At 39.1% G+C, this 20,826-nt stretch overlaps 3 protein-coding genes across 6 annotated transcripts; all 3 read left to right on the plus strand.

Moving 5' to 3' along the window:
* Positions 1-3,346: 3,346 nt before the first annotated feature.
* On the plus strand, positions 3,347-7,451 carry LOC131314172 (protein SULFUR DEFICIENCY-INDUCED 1-like). The gene is made up of 4 exons (XM_058342664.1): positions 3,347-3,477; positions 5,464-5,676; positions 5,795-5,950; positions 6,849-7,451. Exons 1-4 carry the CDS (start codon positions 3,361-3,363, stop codon positions 7,299-7,301), a joined length of 939 nt encoding a protein of 312 aa, XP_058198647.1. The 5' UTR covers positions 3,347-3,360; the 3' UTR covers positions 7,302-7,451.
* Positions 7,452-9,035: 1,584 nt separating this feature from the next.
* LOC131313197 (pantoate--beta-alanine ligase) lies at positions 9,036-12,382 on the plus strand. The gene is made up of 4 exons (XM_058341371.1): positions 9,036-9,843; positions 10,716-10,829; positions 11,167-11,298; positions 11,882-12,382. Exons 1-4 carry the CDS (start codon positions 9,235-9,237, stop codon positions 12,002-12,004), a joined length of 978 nt encoding a protein of 325 aa, XP_058197354.1. The 5' UTR covers positions 9,036-9,234; the 3' UTR covers positions 12,005-12,382.
* Positions 12,383-14,130: 1,748 nt separating this feature from the next.
* LOC131313735 (uncharacterized) lies at positions 14,131-20,541 on the plus strand. 4 transcript variants are annotated; one of them, XM_058342216.1, is made up of 9 exons: positions 14,131-14,365; positions 15,287-15,482; positions 15,851-16,167; positions 16,315-16,550; positions 17,380-17,526; positions 17,607-17,731; positions 18,415-18,619; positions 19,574-19,827; positions 20,169-20,541. In XM_058342216.1, exons 2-9 carry the CDS (start codon positions 15,376-15,378, stop codon positions 20,335-20,337), a joined length of 1,560 nt encoding a protein of 519 aa, XP_058198199.1. In that variant the 5' UTR covers positions 14,131-14,365; positions 15,287-15,375; the 3' UTR covers positions 20,338-20,541. The 4 variants fall into 4 exon arrangements, with proteins under 4 accessions (XP_058198199.1, XP_058198198.1, XP_058198201.1 ...); XM_058342215.1 differs by having other exon boundaries at positions 15,290-15,482; XM_058342218.1 differs by having other exon boundaries at positions 14,132-14,365; positions 15,851-16,171; positions 16,328-16,550.
* Positions 20,542-20,826: the final 285 nt, after the last annotated feature.

Here is a 20,826-nt window from a genome sequence, read left to right on the forward strand (position 1 = left end):
CTACTCACTTGGACATGTCTAATACAGTGTGGAGCAGACTCGTAAGGTATCCATGATTTCAATTACCTTGTCAACCAAGGATCTAAACAAGAACTCTCCCGGGTGAGTTTCATTCTTCTAAATCCTAAAGTTACTATTTCAAAGTCTAAGAAATCAGGCTAAATCTTGAATGCTGGGCCTGCTGGCCTAATTTCTTCCTTTGGGTCACTTTTAGAGGTTTTGTAGTTTTTTTGTATTGGACACTTGTTTTGGCTAAATGTGTTGCATTTGGCTGTCAAGTGACTTCCTTTAGTTCGTGGGTCATTGAATCGAATCTGGCCCTGATTTGAGCTGTTTGTATGCAGGTACCAAGCTCCATCCAATGTGGAGCAACCAAAGCCACATCAGAATTATCAGCAGCAGCGACAACCCCTTCGACAACCACGTGCACCGTATAATGCTGTTTATGAAGGTAATGTCAACGACAAAATAGGTTTAATTGTCTTCGAAGCTGTAATTGTTGTTATGTAAAAGGTACTTTCATATCATTTTTAGATTCGTATGGTCGAGGCCGAGGCCGTGGCAGAGGTAGAGGAGGACGGGGTTGGAGCAGGGGTGGTTATGGAAACTACCAAGGTATTGTTCCTGGAATTACATTTCATATTGCAGAAAATACGAACGGGTAATGTTTATTGGTATGGTGATGGCTTCCATGCATATCCATGAATTTGTCTACATTGTTTTCTCATAGAAAATGATGGATATTCAAACTGGAGCCGAGGTGGATATGGAAACTATCAAGGTATTATTCCTGTAATTACATCTGTAATGCATAAAGTAGAATCAAGTTACGCTCTTACGTATGCTAATGACATAAAATGCATTTCCATGATTTTTACCACATTTTCTTACTCACAGAAAATGCTGGATATTCAAATTTGAGCCGAGGTGGATATGGAAACTACCAAGGTATTATCTAGAATAACATTTGTTATCCGGGAAATTTGCTGAAGTTATGCTTTTGTATGTTAATGACTAGGTATGCATTTCCACGATTTTCACCATATTTTCTTACTCACAGAAAATGCTGGATATTCAAACTCAAGCCAAGGTGGATATGGAAACTACCAAGGTATTGGCTTGAAATACGTTTGTAATGTGGAATATTTGGTGGAATTATGCTTGTGTATGTTTTGACTTAGGATGCATTTCCGTGATTTTGACCACATTTTCTTACTCGCAGACAATGCTGGATATTCAAACTCGAGCCGAGGTGGATATCGAAACTACCAAGGTATTATCTAGAATGACATGTAATGTGAATTTTTTTGGTGAAGTTATGTTTTTGTATGTTATTGGTCAGAATGCATTTCTGTGATTTTCACCACATTTTCTTACTAACAGAAAATGCTGGATATTCAAACTCGAGCCGAGGCGGTGGTCGTGGCAGAGGTTGGGGGAACCGTGGTTAGTATGCTTTTCTATGTTTCTACTTCATTCATAAAGTTCTCGTGCAATGTCATCATTTGAAACTTGATAAGCTAGTCCCAAATCTCAATCTAAATATCTGTTGCACTTCTCGGTGATTTGGGTAGCTGGCAGTTCATTTAAGGTTGTGTATTCATGATGTATTGCCCTGCTTACTTATGCAATGCCAAAAGAATCATTGCCGCATGCTCTCTACGGCTGTGGTAATTTTATGTGAATGACTTTTTTTTTTTTTCCTTTCCTTTTAATAGGTGGTGGGTACGAAAGAGGTGATGGAAACGAAAGGAGCAGAGGTGGAGGAGGGGGCAGAGGTGGTGATGGGTATGAAAGGGGCAGAGATGGAGGAGGGGGCAAAGGTGGTGATGGGTATGGAAGGGCCAGAGATGGAGGAGGGGGCAGAGGTGATGGTAGGGGCCGCGGAAGGATGGGCAACCGCCCAAGGGGTGGTGGAAACCACCAGGAATGATTCGAGAATTGGTTTGCTTTGCTCTCTATACCTAAATGTTTGCCATGGCTTAGCGGTTATCATATTCCAAGTCTTTTTCCGAAGTTTGAAACTATGGCTCATGTTATCGTCCAGGGTTCTAAAGCTCATGAATTTTGTTCTTTTTGATTGTGGTTTGAATGTGGCAAAAGCTTGTTTAATTAATTAGCCAAAGCGCAATTAGCCAATTGCTGTCCATTTCACTCTTGCAGTCCAAGTATACCTGTTGTATGTATTCATTTGCCTTAGCCTTAGTTTCGTTGTAAAGCTTCCTCAACATGCCTTTCCATGCCATTTCGAATTGAGATATCACATGCTTATGCATGTGATGCTTGTGATTTCTCACATTTGAAGCATTAGCATACAATTGTTTACAGGAATACAAAAGGCAGTGAACTTGATGCTTATCAATGGACAAAGTCAATTGACATTTTTTCGAAGAGTTGGCCGAGTGAGAGCATGATAATGAGTAGGGTTATGTTTTTGTGAAAGAGAGTTAGGGGTTTACTATGTCGACTTTGCAGGTTTGACTCTTACCGGCAACAAAAAAAAAAACTCTTGTGGTTAGTGGAGGGATGCACCATTGTTAACTGTAGTCTTGGAACTACTCTAGTCAAAGTATGCGTTAGCTGATCTGTACACGCGGTTACTAAAAAAAGTGGTGATTGCGTTAGCTGATCTGTACACGCGGTTACTAAAAAAAGTGGTGATCATTCAGCATCCATTTTACTCAACATCCATTTTGACCATTTAACAGAGAAGATGAACTGTCTCAATCATGTATATTATAGTGGTGATCATTCGGCAACGAATAGCAAAAACGCAGGATGGATGTTCAGTTGTATCTGCCTGGTTTTAAAGGCCAGGTTCATCGCACACTACATTTCTACAGGAACTTGCCCAAAAACTCAGATTACATAGCCACCGATTGGTGGCGATGATATGTGAACCGGTGGTGGTGGTGTACACTTTTTTTTTTTTTTATAACTCAAGTGTTAGGTTTGATTTACCCGTGTGATTTCAATTAAATTTGGGTGACTAATCCCACTATCCGTTGGAATAATGTTGGGGCAAAGACTTAGGATTGGGAGGTTTCGAACTAAAATCTTAAGAGGAGGAAGTGAGGTGGGGCACACACGTGTAGTTAGTAGTCATTGGATGATCCGACCACGGGATGACACGTGTCCAGCACGGCATGTGGCAGGACATTTTGTGGGTCATGCGTTATTAGTAGATAATCCCCACCCAATTAAGTTGCGGGGGGATGGGGAGACGGGGTTGCGTCCAGGTTCATTTCATGGCCATGTTAAGAACTGCTAAAAGATGTATCAAACCCCTACACTATTTTTGTATTCTGAAGGGGGGAGAGAGAGAGAGAGAGAGAGAGAGAGAGAGAAGAGAGAGAGAGAATGGAGTGGAGCAGCTCAGAGAAGAGCTGGGGAAAGAAGGAAAAGGAGGAGCCATACCATGTAATTCACAAGGTTCCTTGCGGTGATGGTCCTTATGTTAAAGCTAAACATGCACAGGTACTCTTTTATTTTCCCAACTCCCATCAGATCTCTCTCCTCTTTTCTCTTCCTCGATCTGTCCCCTCTAGCCTCTAGCTTAATAACTTTTACAAGTTTTAAAAAAAGTGCTAGATTCAGACTATCATGTTCGATGCTAAACTACTTTTTACCGCTTGTACGGACTAAAAAAAATGTACGCAGGACTACCCCAAGCTAGCACTTGCGGATTCAACAAGGGGCTAGGGGTCCTTGTATATATGAACTATATATATTCATCGCATATTTCATGTGTCCTATTAAAAGCATGTTTCTGTAAGTTTCAAAATTCTTCATGTTTAGTAGTACTAGTGTTAGTCCATACCTACGGCACTACGCATCCTGGTTGGAAGGGGATGACAGTTATGTGATTTAGGTGAAAACCATGGGCACTTAACCGAGAAGTGGGAGGATGCACTACAGCCTTTGGATCAAATGAATCTAAGCCATTCTAACAACTTGTTCTCACACCCTTGTATTTTATAATAGAGATATCCCATTAGACTTTTATGCTCAATTTATGTGTTGGATCTTGTGGTTATACGCTATAATTGCGCATTTTTTGGGGGTAGTTAGAGCTTTTGATTTCTTAATTTAAGGGTTTTGTTAATATGTGCCCCTAAGGCACATGTTAAGGCACTTGTTAGAGTTCTATAAATGAAGCCAACTAACCCCACTAGTATAGGAAATAGTGACAGTAATTGTAATATTGGGCAAAGTGAAAAACTTGTTCGATGAGACAAAAATACCCTTTACTTTCTACTGCCCTTTCAACTTTCCTACTAAGCTTTTCAACTCTCACGGGCAATTGCAGAGTGCAACAAGAAGCTATTTTATTGTGTTTGATTTTTATTATTGGACAAATACATAAATATCGTACTTAATTCATTAATTGTATGATGAGTGAGTAAAGATAGCAATTTTTTAACACTTGCCACGGTATCTTTCACTACCAAATTCTAATAACTCCTTCCTCTAATCTCCTCTTGGTAGATTTTTTTTGAACTGAGTTTCTTCAAGAATGGTTCTCCTTTTTTTATTCGGTGTATTTGAGTCCCTTCAATGATCCTCCACTTTATCGACGTGCCTTTTATCAAGGTGAGTTCACGCTTATTTTGGGTATTTTCGTTATTCTTTTTGAATTTTCATTGAATTCGCGTTTTATTTTTTAGATTAATCATCCGTCTCGAGATGAGTCTGAAAAGTAAAAAATTATGACAAAAAAAGTTAACTAAAAAAGACAAAAAATTGTGTTTTTTGCTTACAATGTTGTCCTATATGAAAATTTTCAACTTCTGTCCAAACGTTGAGAACAATGATTTAATTCAAAAATGACGATGAAAATCTGAACAAAAATGACAAAAAATAATTTTTAATAAAAAATTACGAAAAATAAGTTTTCATCGAGCAAAGTAATTGAATGTATCTCTTGTATCTTGATAAGAAGTGAAAAATGAAAAAAAAACCAATTGTTCCCACCCACAGGTGTTCGATCGGGCTATTGTTGTCTAATGAATTATAGAGGGAAAAAAACATTTAAAGAAAAAAAACTGAAGGGAGGGCAGTAGAAAGTAAAGGATATTTTTGTCTCATTAAACAAGTTTTTCACTTTGCCCAATATTACAATTACTGTCACTATTTTCTATACTAGTGGGGTTAGTTGGCTTCATTTATAAAGCCCTAACTAGTGCTTTAACATGTGCCTTAGGGGCACATATTAACAAAACCCTTTGTTTAAACAAACTATACTTGTGTTGCTATTGGAATGGTCTTTCAATACATCTATTTAGGACTACTTCTGAATTTTATTTTATTTTTTGTGAAAATCATGGTGTTTGATTGTGCAAAATATTTTCGAAAGTTACCACCAATGGGTTTCGCTAAATTGAATTTCTTATTCGCTTCAGTATATATGGCGTGTGTAGTTGCACGGATGCCTGAGTTATAAAAAAATATGGTGTGTTTTAGCTAGTGCAGAAAGATTTGGAAGGAGCAATAGTATGGTTCTGGAAGGCAATAAATGCTGGGGATAGAGTAGATAGTGCCCTCAAGGATATGGCAGTGGTGATGAAGCAAATGGATAGAACTGAAGAAGCCATTGAAGCTATCAAATCTTTCAGGGGTCGTTGCTCCAAACAATCCCAAGAATCACTTGATAATGTCCTCATTGACTTGTACAAGGTATGTATATGAAAAACTTGATTCGATCCCTAGAGTATTTTATCCAAAGCTCGTAAAGCCACCGCTTTAGACCTCCAAATGATTGAATCTCTATGGATGGTTTTGCATGTTTTGGTAGAAATGCGGGAAAGCGGATGAACAAATAGTGCTGATAAAGCAGAAGCTGAGGTTGATATACCAAGGAGAGGCTTTCAATGGGAAACCAACAAAAACTGCGCGTTCTCATGGCAAGAAGTTTCAGGTTTCTGTCAGGCAGGAAACTTCCAAGCTACTGGTTGGTACCTATCATTGCAACTTCAATCTTCCAACTTCTTTTCTCAAAATCGTACTACTAGTTGTCGGATTTTAAAAAAAAATGTGTTTTGTTGTTCTATTATTGATATCTTATCAGTATTATTTTTTTCCTGTGCGACAAACTTGAAGAGCCTAACAAAATAAACCAACTCAGATCATTGTTGGGCTTGTGCCTCCCAGTCACCTCATTTCACCCATCTAACGGTGCGTACTAGTAGGCTATTGTGATCGGAAATTGTTAGATCCTAACAACGTTAGCCCAAAATACTCCGAACCACATATGGTATCACAAAAATCTCGATAGAGGACTTCTAAGGCAATGACCCAGCGGCAAGAAACGCACCGCTAGGTGGCAGGGGGTTTCAGTGGTGGTGGCGGTAGATGGCGAAGGGATGGTGTGGCTGTAATTAGGATAGGGTTTTGGGTGGTTTGGGCTGCGTTTGTGTGCTGATTGTTTTATTGGGAAAATGACGTCTCAGGACGTGTTTTGATAATTAATACCCTCCAAAGACAAGCTAAGAACATTTGTTAATGCTGAAAATGTCATTGGCGGGTATTAATTATCAAAACAAGTCCTTGGCCGTCATTTTCCCTTGTTTTATCCTGGTATTTTAGACCCTTAGGGTGTTCGGGCTTCTGCCTTTAGGTGGATTTTGGCCCAATTGGTGTCCTTATTTTGGCTTTTTGCCTAAACGTAGGGATTGGGTTTCGAATTGGGCAGATGAATATTCTTGAGCATGATGTCTTTTTTCTTGTTCCTATTAGTCTTGTAACAATTTCAAGATTGCGGCAGGGAAATTTGCATTTGCATGCTTAAACGTAGGGTGTGTTCCCATTTGCATGCTTAAGTGACCGAATTCATGTCATCACTGTGGCAGGGAAATTTGGGTTGGGCCTATATGCAAAAGACGAATTACATTGCCGCCGAGGTAGTATACAAGAAAGCCCAGATGATTGATCCCGACACGACGAAGGCCTGCAACTTGGCCGTCTGCCTGATCAAGCAGGCCCGAGACGACGAGGCCCATTTGGTTCTTGAGGAGGTGTTACGGGGAAGGCTTCCAGGTTCTTGTAATACCAAGTCCAGAGCTCGGGCTCAAGAATTGCTATTGGACTTGAAGCCACGGCAGCCTCCGCCTCCGCCACCGTTGTCGTCTGAAGTGATGGGCCGTAACTTGGATCCGTCGTCGTCTGAAGTGATGGGCCTTAACTTGGATCAAGATTTCGTTGACGGGCTTGAGAGATTGATGCATGCATGGGCCCCTTCGAGATCAAAAAGACTTCCCATCTTTGAAGAGATATCGTCATTTAGAGATCAGCTGGCTTGTTAATTTCAAATTTTTATCTGTCCATATTTTTCTTTATTCGAATTTGTCGAGTTAGTAGTGTTAGACGGTCAAAATAAATGGTATTTGTAAGCAAATGTAAATATATATGTACATGGAGTTGAGGACGTGGATTTTAGTTTTTCTTTCGTTACATATTTGCTTTTGATTGGTTTCTTGCCCTAAGAGCAGCTAGGTGAATGGAGCTAAGCACACCTACATTTCTACTCTAAATGATTATTGATAAAACGAGAATTTATCAAAATAGTAGTAACTCTTTACGTCATTATTCTCGTGTAATTCACTAACTCTTTGGGGGTGTTGGTCGGTGTCTTTATCATTTTCGCACATAATTCAATGTACATTGATGTCATCATTTGTGTACGGATGTTTTCTTTTGGGTTGGATAAACCTCATTTTTTTTAATAAAACTATGCGTACACCATTTGGTGTACACCACGTTTTGGAGGACCCATCTCGGAATCTCATATAAATGATCGGAGCTGCTTAATATGTTTAAAATGTTGTTTTCAGGATCCCATTTGGGAAATTAGCTCAACCGTATATCGGTAAGGGTTTGATCTATTCTTTGCTCAATTTGCTGGTAGGAAATTGAGCGAAAAATCAATCAAGCTCTTACCGATATCCGGTTAGGCTGATTTTTTATTATAATCCATAAAAAAAAATATTTTAAACATATTGAGCTCATCCGATCATTTGTGTGGAATCCCAATCCCGATATGTGTCTCTCACAATACAGTGTGCATATAGTGTACGAGAAAAACTTCTTTACAGAAGTGAATCGCTGCCGTCCAAAAATGTTTTGGACGGTCTAGATTTTAATGAAACTTTTCTGGAGAAAAATTAATTGTGACCGGTCATAATTCAAAATGAATCTCAGCCATTAATTGCGCAAATGGGTGACTGAGATTGCGCAGCTCTGTAAACAACCTGTTCACGGAACGACCGTGAAAAAGTCTATCTCGTAGTGTACACCAACTCACCAAGTGCTCTACGGCTTGTACCCATAGCAGGACTCTCTTATTTTTTATTTCGACTTTTTGACTTTTTTGGTTCCCAAAGTATTTTTGCTGTACAATTTTGGTTCCCAATATTTCAATTGCTAACATTGCATCCCTAGAGTATCAGTTTTGTGTTTAAATGGTCCATACGGCTCACGCCGTTACTTCCCTTTGTCAAAACCAAGGGCAAGCTTGGTATTTCACCTCTCCCATCACGCCAAACCCCCTCTTTCCCTTATAACGGTGTCGTTTGGTTGGAAATATAGATTTTTCTCTTCCATGGTTCTCTTAGGGTTCTCATTGAAAGTCTTAAAGTCAAAAAAATAATTATGACTCTTTAGAATAAAAATGATCAAAAAATTAAAATCTTCGCACAGGTTTAAATAAATTGAAAATTTGAACACTTAAGATCTTCTAACCAAACGACACCGTTTTGAGAGAGAGAGGGGGTTTGGCTTGATGGAAGAGGTGAAATACCAAGCTTGCCCTTGGTTTTGACGGAGGGAAGGAACGACGTGAACCACAAGGACTATTTAAACACAAAATTGATACTTTAGGGATGCAATATTAACAATTGAAATATTAGGGACCAAAATGGCACGGCAAAAATACGTTGGGGACCAAAAAAGAGTCAAAAAGCAAATGTTTTTCCCAAAACGAAGATGGGTTGGTGAGCACTGAGCATCCAAGCCGCCACGGCCCCATGCCTCCGTCATTTCACAGAATCCACGAAACAAATCAGGAAAAACTCTTCCGCTCCTTTGTCCCTTGACCAAACCTTCCCCTTTTCACAATTTTCCCTTTCGGTTTCAATTTTCAAAACAAACTAGGATCCTGAAATAGCTGCACACGACACGACCCATTGCGATTTTACCAGTCCTCATCTCGACTACCAAACGCACAAAGAGTCGTCTGAGATGGAAGTTGAAAAAGAGCCGCTGATAATCACAGACAAGAACGAGATGAGGCAGTGGTCAAGGACGATGAGAGCCCAAGGCAAGACCATAGGCTTGGTCCCCACCATGGGTTACCTCCACGAGGGCCACATCTCACTCATCAGAGAATCCCACACCCACACCCACCTCACGGTTGTCTCAATCTACGTCAACCCAGGTCAGTTCTCTCCCTCTGAAGACCTCTCCACGTACCCATCTGATTTCAAGGGCGATATCGACAAGCTCAAGTCTATTCCTGGTGGGGTTGATGTTGTTTTCCACCCCTACAATTTGTATGACTATGGTGGGGGTGGGGTGGAGAGAGAAGTGAGGAGAGAGAAAGAGGTGGGAGGAGGAGGAGGAGGAGGGGGAGGGGGAGGGGTGGTGGTGTCCTGTGTGGAGGAGAGGGGAGTGGGGCATGAGACATGGGTTAGGGTTGAGAGGTTGGAAAAGGGTATGTGTGGGAAGAGCAGGCCTGTGTTCTTTAGAGGGGTGGCTACTGTTGTGGCTAAGCTGTTTAATGTTGTTGAGCCTGATGTTGCTGTTTTTGGGAAGAAGGATTACCAGCAGTGGCAGATTATAAGGCGAATGGTGAGTTTTTCTTTTTTCTTTTTTTATTGAAAAGGTGTAATTTTTTTCAGTTTGTTAGATTATTGATTTGCTTGATTCTCTGCTAATTCCATCTGTTTACTTATTCTTGGATTGGTAACCGTAATGTCCATGAATTCTCGAATTGGCAATCCTAATGCCCATCCATAAGCATTGAGATTTCACTCAACATACCAAATTACCAATTTCAATTGCTTTGAACCATGTTCTATTTGGGTTATCTGTTAGATACAAAGCATATCTGGAATTGATCATACCCGAGTTTCACAGTGATGACAGATGAGTCCTGGGGGGGGGGGGGGGGGTGAAGGCTGATGAAACCTAGAAAATGTTTGTCATTTGCTTTATTTTGGTGGGATTGTAAATGTAGTTATTATCACTGTACTAAGATTGATTACATGTGAAGTACACAGCGGAGGATGGTTCACCATTCTTCTTCTTTTTTGCTTTTAAGATAAGATTGTTCTTCCTTTCTCCATTTTCCTGTGTGGTTTATTATTTGAGCCACCCTAACTTAAGCCTATAGATGCTGAACATAGCTTACCGGTTTGACTGGAAGCCTTACTACAATACAAACTCAGAACCTCATATCATGTCCTTCGAGAAACCAACTGAAATCCCAAAAATTCAGGGTAAAAGAAAGAACATGGTGGTTCGGGGTTTACTTAAACTGTACTTAAAAAGATGGAAACTTAACCATCTGTAAAACAATTGGTGCCATCTTTTATTTTTCATTTTAGTTGAGTTTGATGTTGATTGGTACAGTTGAAATGCTAATGTTTGGTTACAAACAATAAGATGATGACCTTTTCTTCAACGAAGAAGGCAATGTTCACCTTGTGATTCTCTTTCAGGTTCGGGATCTTGATTTTTCCATTGAAGTTATCGGTTCTGAGATAGTACGAGATGATGATGGCCTTGCAATGAGCTCCCGCAATGTGCACCTCTCACCTGAAGAAAGGGAAAAGGTTCTTCCAATGCTACTCCACATAGATCATACTTTTTTTTTCTATCGGAACACATATAGTACTTAAATGTTTTGCCCATCGAAGCCAATTGATGTGTTATACAAATGGTCTATAGTTTATCCTTTTTTATTGGTTGTCGATGAGGATCTCAAATTTTTTACTTTGATCCTCAAACCTTAATGCTTATTAGCTTTTTTCTCATATCTACTTCTCTGAAGTAGCTTGTTCAAATATTGATCACTTTAATCTACATTTGTTCTTGCCAAACTTTTTTTTTTGGTGGCAAACTCCTTTAGAAAAACTTGTTGAGGTGAATGTTTTTTGCAATATCCTGCAGGCCTTGTCAATAAATCGATCACTGTCAGAAGCTAAATTGGCTGCAGAAAAGGGCCAAGTTAATTGCAGAGAGTTGAAGGATTCAGTCATCCAAGCAGTACGTGAAGCTGGTGGACGAATTGATTATGCAGAGGTGAGATGTAAGACTTGTCTTTTTCTTTTGTGAAGGTATTGACCTGATTTCCATATACGAACTTTGAAGTTGTATATTTTATTTCCAAACACACACCTGTGCATAATTTCCAAATGCTTAACGCAACCTGGTTTACAGTCAACATAGTAAGAATCTGTCATATTCTTGTTCCAATCGCGAAATCTTTGCCATCATGCTTGCATTCAAGTCATTCATCTTATACCTGAAAATAGGAACATGATTTGGTCAATGTCCTCACTTCGAAGTTCTTTGGGACCAATCCATTAATTTTCAAAATTTCTTGCTAACATTGTTGTGCAACTATGAATTGACAAACATTTCATCGTGTGTTTGTCCCCGGGTTATCAAAGGTGTATATGCCTTTCCGATCCGATACATAATTGTTGGCTGTAGCCTCTGTTATGGCCATAATAATAGATGTATGAATACACCATCTAATCGGATTTGCATTTATGAAGAGTTTTCTCGTATATTTTGGTTCCAATAACTAGGCTTTAGTTGATGAAGTTTGTTAAAAAGTTGATGTGTATTGTGGTTTTTAATGTGTTTCTCTTGCAAACAGATTGTCGACCAAGAGAGTTTGGAAGCAGTGGAAGTGATTAAAGGTCCTGTAGTGTTTTGCGTTGCTGCCTGGTTTGGAAAGGTCAGGCTAATTGACAACAAGGAAATCTATCTGAGGTGCTAATTGACAACAAGTAAACACTGCTTTTTTGCTTCTGTTGTATAAGTGGGAGGTAGTCAACAATTTGGGTTATAAAAGAGTTCCTTCCAACAAGAGCTGAATATTTTGCGGTCGATACAAGCAGCTATTGAAATTCGTCTCAAAAAATTTCCTTTTGTTCTTCTGGTTCCCACAGCCCAAAATCTTCAGAACTTGTCCCGAGACTGACTGCGGTGACGTCAAAATGGCCGTGAAACAGTTATTCAGGAAACCCAGTTCCTGTGGGATAAAAATGGGAGAAGTTGGAGTGTTTTCTTGAAAGCTAAATTGGCATGAGATAGGAAACCCAACTTCAAATTAAATTAGATGAACAAGAAATAAAGAAGGAAAATTATTGTGCTCTCTCTGATGGGTAAATTGGGTTAGAATGTAAAACAATAATGATATTCTTTTGGACATCATGCTTGAATGTGCAAGATAACAAAGCATGAGAGATACGTTAATTTCAGGAGACATCCGATAAAATCGGAACAATAAAAAGATATGTAAATGAATATTACTCCTATTAATAGTTTGCCGGCTAATCTCTCTCTTATTATTAAAAATGCAAGACAATCGGCTGCGAACGAATTGAATTGGGAACTAAGCCGCGAGCGAATTGGATTGAGAACTAAGCCATGAGCGAACTGGATTGGGAACCGATCCACAGACAATCCTAGTAAATATAATGCGGTCTCGTCACAACAACAAAAAAAAGAGGGTAAAATATAGTTTATCCCCTCTAACTATGCCTTGCGTACACTTTGCCCCTCTAACATTTTTTTTGGCAATTAACCCCCTCTAACTAACTGAAATGCTGATTCCGTTTGGAAATGGATAGAAAAGGTCACATGCTCTCTTTTCTTAAATTTTTAGATGTAATTGCCCTTATATGTGGTCTACATCTATATATACATACATATATCATCAACAATGGTCATCTTCTCTCTCTATATATACTTTTGTAGCGTGCTCTCTCTCTCCCACTTCCTCATGCAATTCGGTCCAAATGTGTGGTGAGGAATCAAACACTGTGCTGCCATTGTGGAGTAATAGCACTGTTGGACGGGAAACACAACAATTTTTTTTTTACCATTTATTTGATTCCATGGTTCTTTTAGGGCTCTCATTAAAAGCTCTAGAGCCAAATATTAAATATGAACCTTTAGAATAAAATAATTAAAAAAATAAGATTTTCGCATTAGTTTAAACGAATTGAAAATTAGAGCACTTAATTTTTTTAAGACTATTTATATATTAAAAAATATAGTTAAAAAATTAAATGCTCAAATTTTTAATTTGTTTCAACCGGTACAAAGATCTTATTTTTCTAATTATTTTATCTTAAAGTGTTATATTTAATATTTGGCTTTAGAGCTTTCAATAAGAGCCTTGAGAGAACAACAAAACCAAATAAATAATAAAATTTTTTGTTGTTGTGTTTCCTTTGGACGTCGTGAGCGGGTCGAATAGACGACTCGGACAAGCAGAGTGAGACAGAAGATCCGTTGCCGTTCCATTTGGCCCCACTCTCGATGGATCGCTTTTTGTCAAAGGGTTGGGTTTCCATTTCATCAGTTTCGATGTTTTTCAATATAGGGCAAAAGTCTAATTCCATCCTCTCTGTTACAGTAGACAGACAAATCAACATTTCATTTAGTTAGAGGGGGTTAAGTGCCAAAAAAAAAGGTTATAGGGGGCAAAGTGCACGCGACGCATAGTTAGAGGGGGTTAACTATATTTTACCCTAAAAAAAAGGGCGCCGCTATTCACAGCCCTTTATTTTCTCCCATAGCCCACTACATTTCGGTAAATGGTTGTTGAAAATCATAAATAGCATTTCGGTAAATTGCTGTTGAAAACAAGATTATATTTCGGTAACTATATGTCGAAAATATGTTCAACTTTCGGTAAACAACTGCCGAACATGCATTTTCGGTAAACATCTGTTGAAAAAAATATTATATTTCGGTAATTGGATGCTGAAAATATATCTCAATTTCGGTAACTAACTGTCGAGTATAATTGAAAATTTTTAACGGGCTATGGGAGTAAATAGATGGCTGTGAATAGCAGCGCCCAAAAAAAGAAAAGGAAAAGAAAAAATGTGTTTTTGTTTTCGTTTGTTGGCCGTCACGCTCTTGTGTACAGGGAAAGCGACGAGAGGCGATACAGTATTGGACGGGGACGGGAACGGGGAAAACCAGGTTCGCACATACCCAATCCTCATCGTCGCCACACTCTCGCCTCATCTCAAAACCCTAACCCTAATCTTCTCTCCCACCGTCTCCTTCGCGCACGTCCAGGGGTTTCCATCTTCTTCGAACTACATTGCCGCTCCAGATGGTAAGCGTAATCCGACTAGCTCTCAGTTGACTCCTTTTTTTTTTCTTTCTCAATTTGAATCATGTTACTTAAGCCAATCAATGTACTAGAAACAAGACGAATTAAGGTTTCGAAATATTTCTCTGTCTTAGGTATGTACACCCGTGCTTAATTCGTCTTTTTAGCCCAACGAATCAGGTGTAATGTGTTCATTCACTTGAATAGATTTCGGAGTGATTGTAAATGTTGTTTGCTTGCACTTGGTTACGTGATGCAACCAAATCACAACTTAGACTATTTTTTTTGGCTAAGCCAAAAGGGTGGAGGAGGAGGCGACCGGACTTAGCAACCCTCCCCTGGGCGTGACCATAGCGACTGCAGACCCGCAGCGGACCCTGGAAGGCACCAAAGAGCCATAGCAACTACTGCCCCACCAAGGGCCAGGAGGACCAAGTTCGAGAGGGTGTCGGACCCGTGACCTCCTGACCACCCAAACCCTGCGGAAGTGAGTCATGAGCCACTAGGCTACCACCCCCGGTGGTGATCACAATATAGACTGATTAAGAGAGAGAAAATTCCTAAAAGGGAATAGAAAGGATCTGAGCTCTAATATCTCTTCTTTAAAATGAGAGATTTGCACTCCAATTTATAGACTCAAGGACCATACTAACACTTAGAGGAGACTAGAATTAGACAAAAACCATCGATCCTACTGCGTCATGAAGACATCTGGGTTTTTGTTTTCGGTAAGAAATTGTTTTTTATGAGAGACATCTGGTGTTTTTCTTCATCAATTTAGAGCATGAATTGAGAATCACGTAAGAAAATTGTTATGCTGGTTAGAGTTGAGTTCTTTTCTGCACCTTCTCTTAGGAGGTAGTGAATTAAGACTTTGGTGTTTACAAATTGATTGTTTTATTTGATAATTGTTGTTTGATGCAGCAGTCAATTCGGTGGCTTGGTTGGGCGTTTTTGTATGCAACATATGCAGGGAAGAGAGAGTGTTGATCAGCGGGCCATAGACTTTGCAAATGGCATGCTATACAGCTATACCATTGCATACCAAGCTGCATCTGCGTGGAAATTTAGTTTCAAACGGATGCTTTCTGCCGCACTTGGTGAACGTAAGAATACAAAGGTTTGTGTTCTCGCTTAGTCGCTTCAATCTCATTGTCTAATGTCTATGTGATTTGAGTTGTTGGATTAAGCACTGGGTTGTCCACATGCCGCTATAAGTTAATTCTTTCAACACAGGGTTGGTTATTTGCACAATGCTTGTAACTGTTTAGACATAGAGTTGCTTATTGATTCATTTGATATGCATATATTTCTTAGCCAAGAGAAAATATGAGAAAATAAGGAATGAAGTAAATAGGCCTCTTTGCGAGCTATTTTGTTGGTTGCGTTGATATTTTGAGACAGATAATTCATAATTGGCAATCCTTCCATAAAAAGCTCTGGAATGTTTTTTAACTCTGACCCTCTTATTTTGTATCCTGGTTTTAGGAGTTCCTGTCAAAGTTTGAGAGTTGTACGGTTCTCTTCAGGGGATGCTTGCAAGTTCAGTTCTTTGTGCATGGTGTTTCCAAAAGTAAATCCTTGCGCCAAGGATGGTTCCATGAGGTGTTATTGCTTGGGAACTTGGATAAATACTAATGGTGCCACATTCTCTGAATGGGTTCCTGTGGTCGATCAAGTGCTTTTAATGGCCAGTATATTCCTTACTTATATGGCTGGAGTAATACCTGCTCGGAAGTTGCTTTCAAGTTCTCGAAAGAGAATTTCGCTTGACGATACACTATCTGGAGATGCTTTGCTTTCTGGTAGGTAAGAGTATTCATATTGCATGTTTATAACTGAGATTCTGAAAGATCAGTCATTTGGGCCTTGAGATGTATCTCTTAGCTTGGCTGATGATAGTTGATAAGAAAGCTAAATTTGTGTTTGAGTCGTTATTTTGGTTGCTTAAGAAATTGTTTGCAGAGCTGCTGAGAATGACAATGAAGAGGCCAACTTAAGCCTTCCCTGGGAGATCGTGGAAGAGAAACTTATGGATGCTCTCAATGCTGTTGAGCAGAGGCGTAAAATGGGAACTGGATTTAAATTTGAACAAGACCTTTCAAAGCGACCTTCAAGTTTGTATGCTGTTGACGAGGGTCCTAGGTTTCGGTTGCTGTGGGCTTCTTTTCAGTGGCTGAAGAAAGAGGCAGGCACAGTCTATACTCTCCTCAAATTTCAATTACATTTTGTATGGCTACAAGTCTAAAGAAGATGAATATTCTGCTTAAAAAAAAATCCACTAGTTGAGTAATTTTGTGGGAAACCTTTTCTACGTCCAAGTCACATTTTGCATGTGCAGTTCTACATGATAGATTTGGGGGAATCCTGGTATACTTTGCCGAAAGGGCTCTATTGCATGAATGAATCCTTGAATAAGGTCCGCAGATGGTGATTGGTGCTTTAGTGTTAAGCTATTAGGCCGGGTTTTCTAGATTTCAAGGAAATCCACTTTTCTGGTTGACAGCTGTTTTTTGCCCTTCTAGCCTGGTTTGTTTAAGAGTTAATGATCTGTGTGAAGCTGTATAGAGGTTGTGCAGGTGAGCAAATTAATTTTGTATACTGGTTATGTTTTGGGTATAATACATGGATCATGTGGGTGTCTGCAAACCATTCTTCATCTGTTTGTTTTGTAAGTTGAAATTTGGTTTAGGTGTTTCTGAGTTCAAATTCATTGAAAGCTTCAAAAGCTGTTTTAGATGCTAGAGAGTAGGTTGAAATTATTTAGGCTTTTCCAAGATTTGGTATTGGATACTAAGCTTGTGTGTGTGTAGCTGTGGCTAGGATGTAGATGAGAAGTATGGAACTTAATGTTTATTTCAATCATTCAATGACAAAAATTCTACTGTAGCATAGCGTTACTGGATAAGGTTTATATCTCCTGAACTTGATGATGCAGATTAATGCCTTGACTATCTACCGTTGACTTATAGTTTGTGAAGGTTCTATAGTTACCTTGGCTCTACATGGTTTTGCAGGTGGATAATGTGTCTGCAATGTCTGCTTCTGTGAGCAGGAATGATTGGTCAACAGTTCTCTCTGAAGTTCTCCAGAAGTCCTGTCAACCTGTATGCGTAGCTTGGCTGGAACAAGAACTTTGCTTGAAAAGCAGTATACCTGATAAGGTACCTTCGTGCAGTTAGCCGGTGGATAGTATCCCAAGTTATACATTGTGATCTTTCTAACTCTTATGCTAATGAATCAGGAACTTCTTTCTACAATTGTGGAAAAGTTAACGGGAGAGGCAACTATTTTACAAAATGTTATAAATTCAGGCAAGGAGGATCTTTATTCTGAATTAGCACAATTTCTCATATTTGGTTCTCTCAGGTAAATTTGGCTATGGTTCTCATTCCAACTTCTCTTTGTTGTGGTGGTTGTGTTTGTTCATGCATATATGGAAAAAGGACAGAGGGTTTTAAATTCCTACCTGGCTTTTAGCCTTTCATTTGCAATAAGTTCAGAATTCCAATCCAATTTTTGCATTTAGACATTTAGACCTTTATGGATGGAGGAAATGCTGTCATTTTGATGCTACATCGCTGGAAATCTGCCAATAGGTTCAACATTCCAAATTCTTGGATGAGCTCCATGTAGTCACTTGGAGCAACAATCAGCTAAAACGGAAGTTTGTGTTTAAGTGGCACGGCTCCCATGAGATGAATGAAGCCTATAGGATTGATAACACGTCGGTGAGACTTGAGAGTTTAGAAGGAGCCTAAAGGAATGATAACACATCAGTGGAAGGATCATGCCAATTTCTAGTTTTTGGTTACATGTTTGAAGAAAGATGTATTTAGATCAAGAAGTACTTACAGAAACAATTGCATCTAGGTCTAGAATAGGCGAGGGTCCTGATGCTTGGCTTACATTTTGCTTTTTATGTAAAGCTGCACACTTGTGTTGAAGCCTTATATTGTAGTTGGTACATTTTGCTGTGGATTGTACTCAATCTCTTATCTTTTCATGAACATATTTTGTGGTGCGCCTAACATACTTTTTTCCTGTGGCAGGGAGGGTTGCTGTTATGATTGTAACTTGTTTACCCAGTATGGGGTTGACATATTAGAAGATTTGGTTATTACATTGGCAGATGCAATTGCAAGCTTGTATTCGGAGCTTATCTCTGTCGATGGTAACATGTCAAATGAAATTAATTCTATTGGCTTGATGATGTGTACTTTGTCCACTCGAGAACTTCAGAAATTACGCAATGAGGTATGCTGACTGCATTATGCTTAGCATTATCATTATTTTTCCTTTTTTTAATTATTTTATTGAAACAACCAGTTATAGGGACTCTTCACTTTGTAACCATACTCAAAGGTTGCTATAAACATCTACATAACCATACACTTACCTTTGTCACTTTGTGGGATAGTATTGTCACTTTGTTGGATAGAATTCATGTTTTGTGCAACTCTTCTTCCAGCTAAGGTTTAGACTTTACAAATTTCATTTTGTCGTAAAATGGCCTTTTTCCCCCGAGAGGTTAGATATGTTATTTATGTTCTTGAACACAAGTTCCTTTACATGGTACTCTAGTCTTTCATTCTAAGACAATGATATTAGGAATCCAAATAGATCCCAAGGACCCCTACCTTTTCTGATTAGAATGGGGCAATTTCTTGTACTTCAGTTTGCTACCTATTTGTCGAGTCCCCATCCCATTGACTGGCTATTGGCCTACGAGACACTTGCCTCTTGCTCCGGCTGCCTGCAAAGCTAGCATGGCACCCTTGGGTCTTTTGTTGACTAGACCTTCTCTTTTTTTAGTAATATATACGCACATTGATCCAGTCTGAGGACATGCTCTAAAGCAACTTCTTCGGCTAGCATTCTTTCTGCCCACCCAGGTTCTAGAAGATTCTAGAGCTACTGTGCTCCTGTTTCTTCAGGTTGACCTCGTGATGGAACTTGGAATGCTATAGGTAAAATTGTCAGATGACACTTTTCTTTTTAACACCAGTGGAGCTTGTGTGGAACTTGGAATGCTATAGGTAAAATTGTCAGATGACACTTTTCTTTTTAACACCAGTGGAGCTTGTGGTGTTAGCGTTTGGCATTCTCTTTCATGTTCTACGATAAATTGTTAGTGTATTTTGTTCGGGGATGTTGGAATGGCAAAATTTCTCAAGTTGGGCCACTGTGAAATTATGCTTTCGTAAACAGGTGGCGTTGAACCAGTGGTTGCATCAGAACATGGAGGCAGTTGTGTCGATGTATGAAGATCGTTTTGACTTACGCACACTTCAGAGCCAACTAATTGAGGGACCAAGCAAAACGAATACAGATAATTTTAGTTGGTGGAAGAGGCTTACTCTGAGGAAATCTGAGTCTGTGGCATTTCCATTGCATTACGTTGTGATCAACGACATCTCCATAACGGTTAAGCGGACCAAAGAATTAAGGGCTTTGACTGGGTGGTATGTTCTCTCTCTTTGCTATTTTGTATTTTACTTGCATGCGTAAATTCATAACCACATACTAGCTGCTACTTAACTGAAAATTGATGGATGTGGATTGATTTTGGACATCATTGAAGCGGAATGGTATTTTTCTTCGTCCCACCATTGTAATTGTCCCCATCCAAAATCTTACCACACTTGTTGGTCGTTTTAGATTTGGCACTAACTTGACTACATAGGCTTATAGGCTCCTGATATCAGTTGTCATTCTTCAAGTTTTGTCTTCTCCATGTTGTTGAGTGCAGGTGATTGGTTATCAATTGTTGCATATCTTGTTAATGTCACGTTCTGTATTGCAGGAGGTACTACTACAGCCTCTTTCTTGAGTTAGCAGATATAACAATGCCAGTGATTAGAACTGTTTTTAAAAAAGTCAGTGATGCCATTTCATTCTTTCTGGTCTGCTTAATTGGACGGTCACTAGGACTTATCTACACTGGGATAAGGCAGTCACTGCGGTGGAAATGATATATGCAAAGGTGCTCTTTTTCAGTTTCTTTTCCCTTTTCACATTCCGTCTTTTTCTTGGTTGTTTGGTAATGACCTTGATATAGGACAGGCTTGTAAAAAACTCTTAGTAAATTCTTCTTTGTTTGCCTGCCTCTTTAAACATCTTCAAATCCACTGGTTATTTCTGATGATTGGTCAATTTTGGGAGTTAACCCTGGAATTCTTGCACTATTGTAGTCTTGTAGATAAAATGGATGTTGTTCTTGATTCGGCGGTAGCTTGCTAGACATGTCTTTTCTAGATAACCTTAAACAAGGTGGAGAGAAGATAAATGTAAAATCAATACGTTTCTTTATTCAAGTAATGGATCCTTTTCTTTGTGCAGGATGAAAAGTACTAAAAGAAATGCTAGAGAAAACTAAATTATTTACTCATAGAACTGCGAAACTTTGATGCCATAAAACTTCTTAAATGACTCGGCAAAAGTACTAACATTAGACTACTCTA

Source organism: Rhododendron vialii, chromosome 13a (genome assembly GCF_030253575.1).
Source record: "Rhododendron vialii isolate Sample 1 chromosome 13a, ASM3025357v1".
NCBI classification, from domain to species: domain Eukaryota; kingdom Viridiplantae; phylum Streptophyta; class Magnoliopsida; order Ericales; family Ericaceae; genus Rhododendron; species Rhododendron vialii.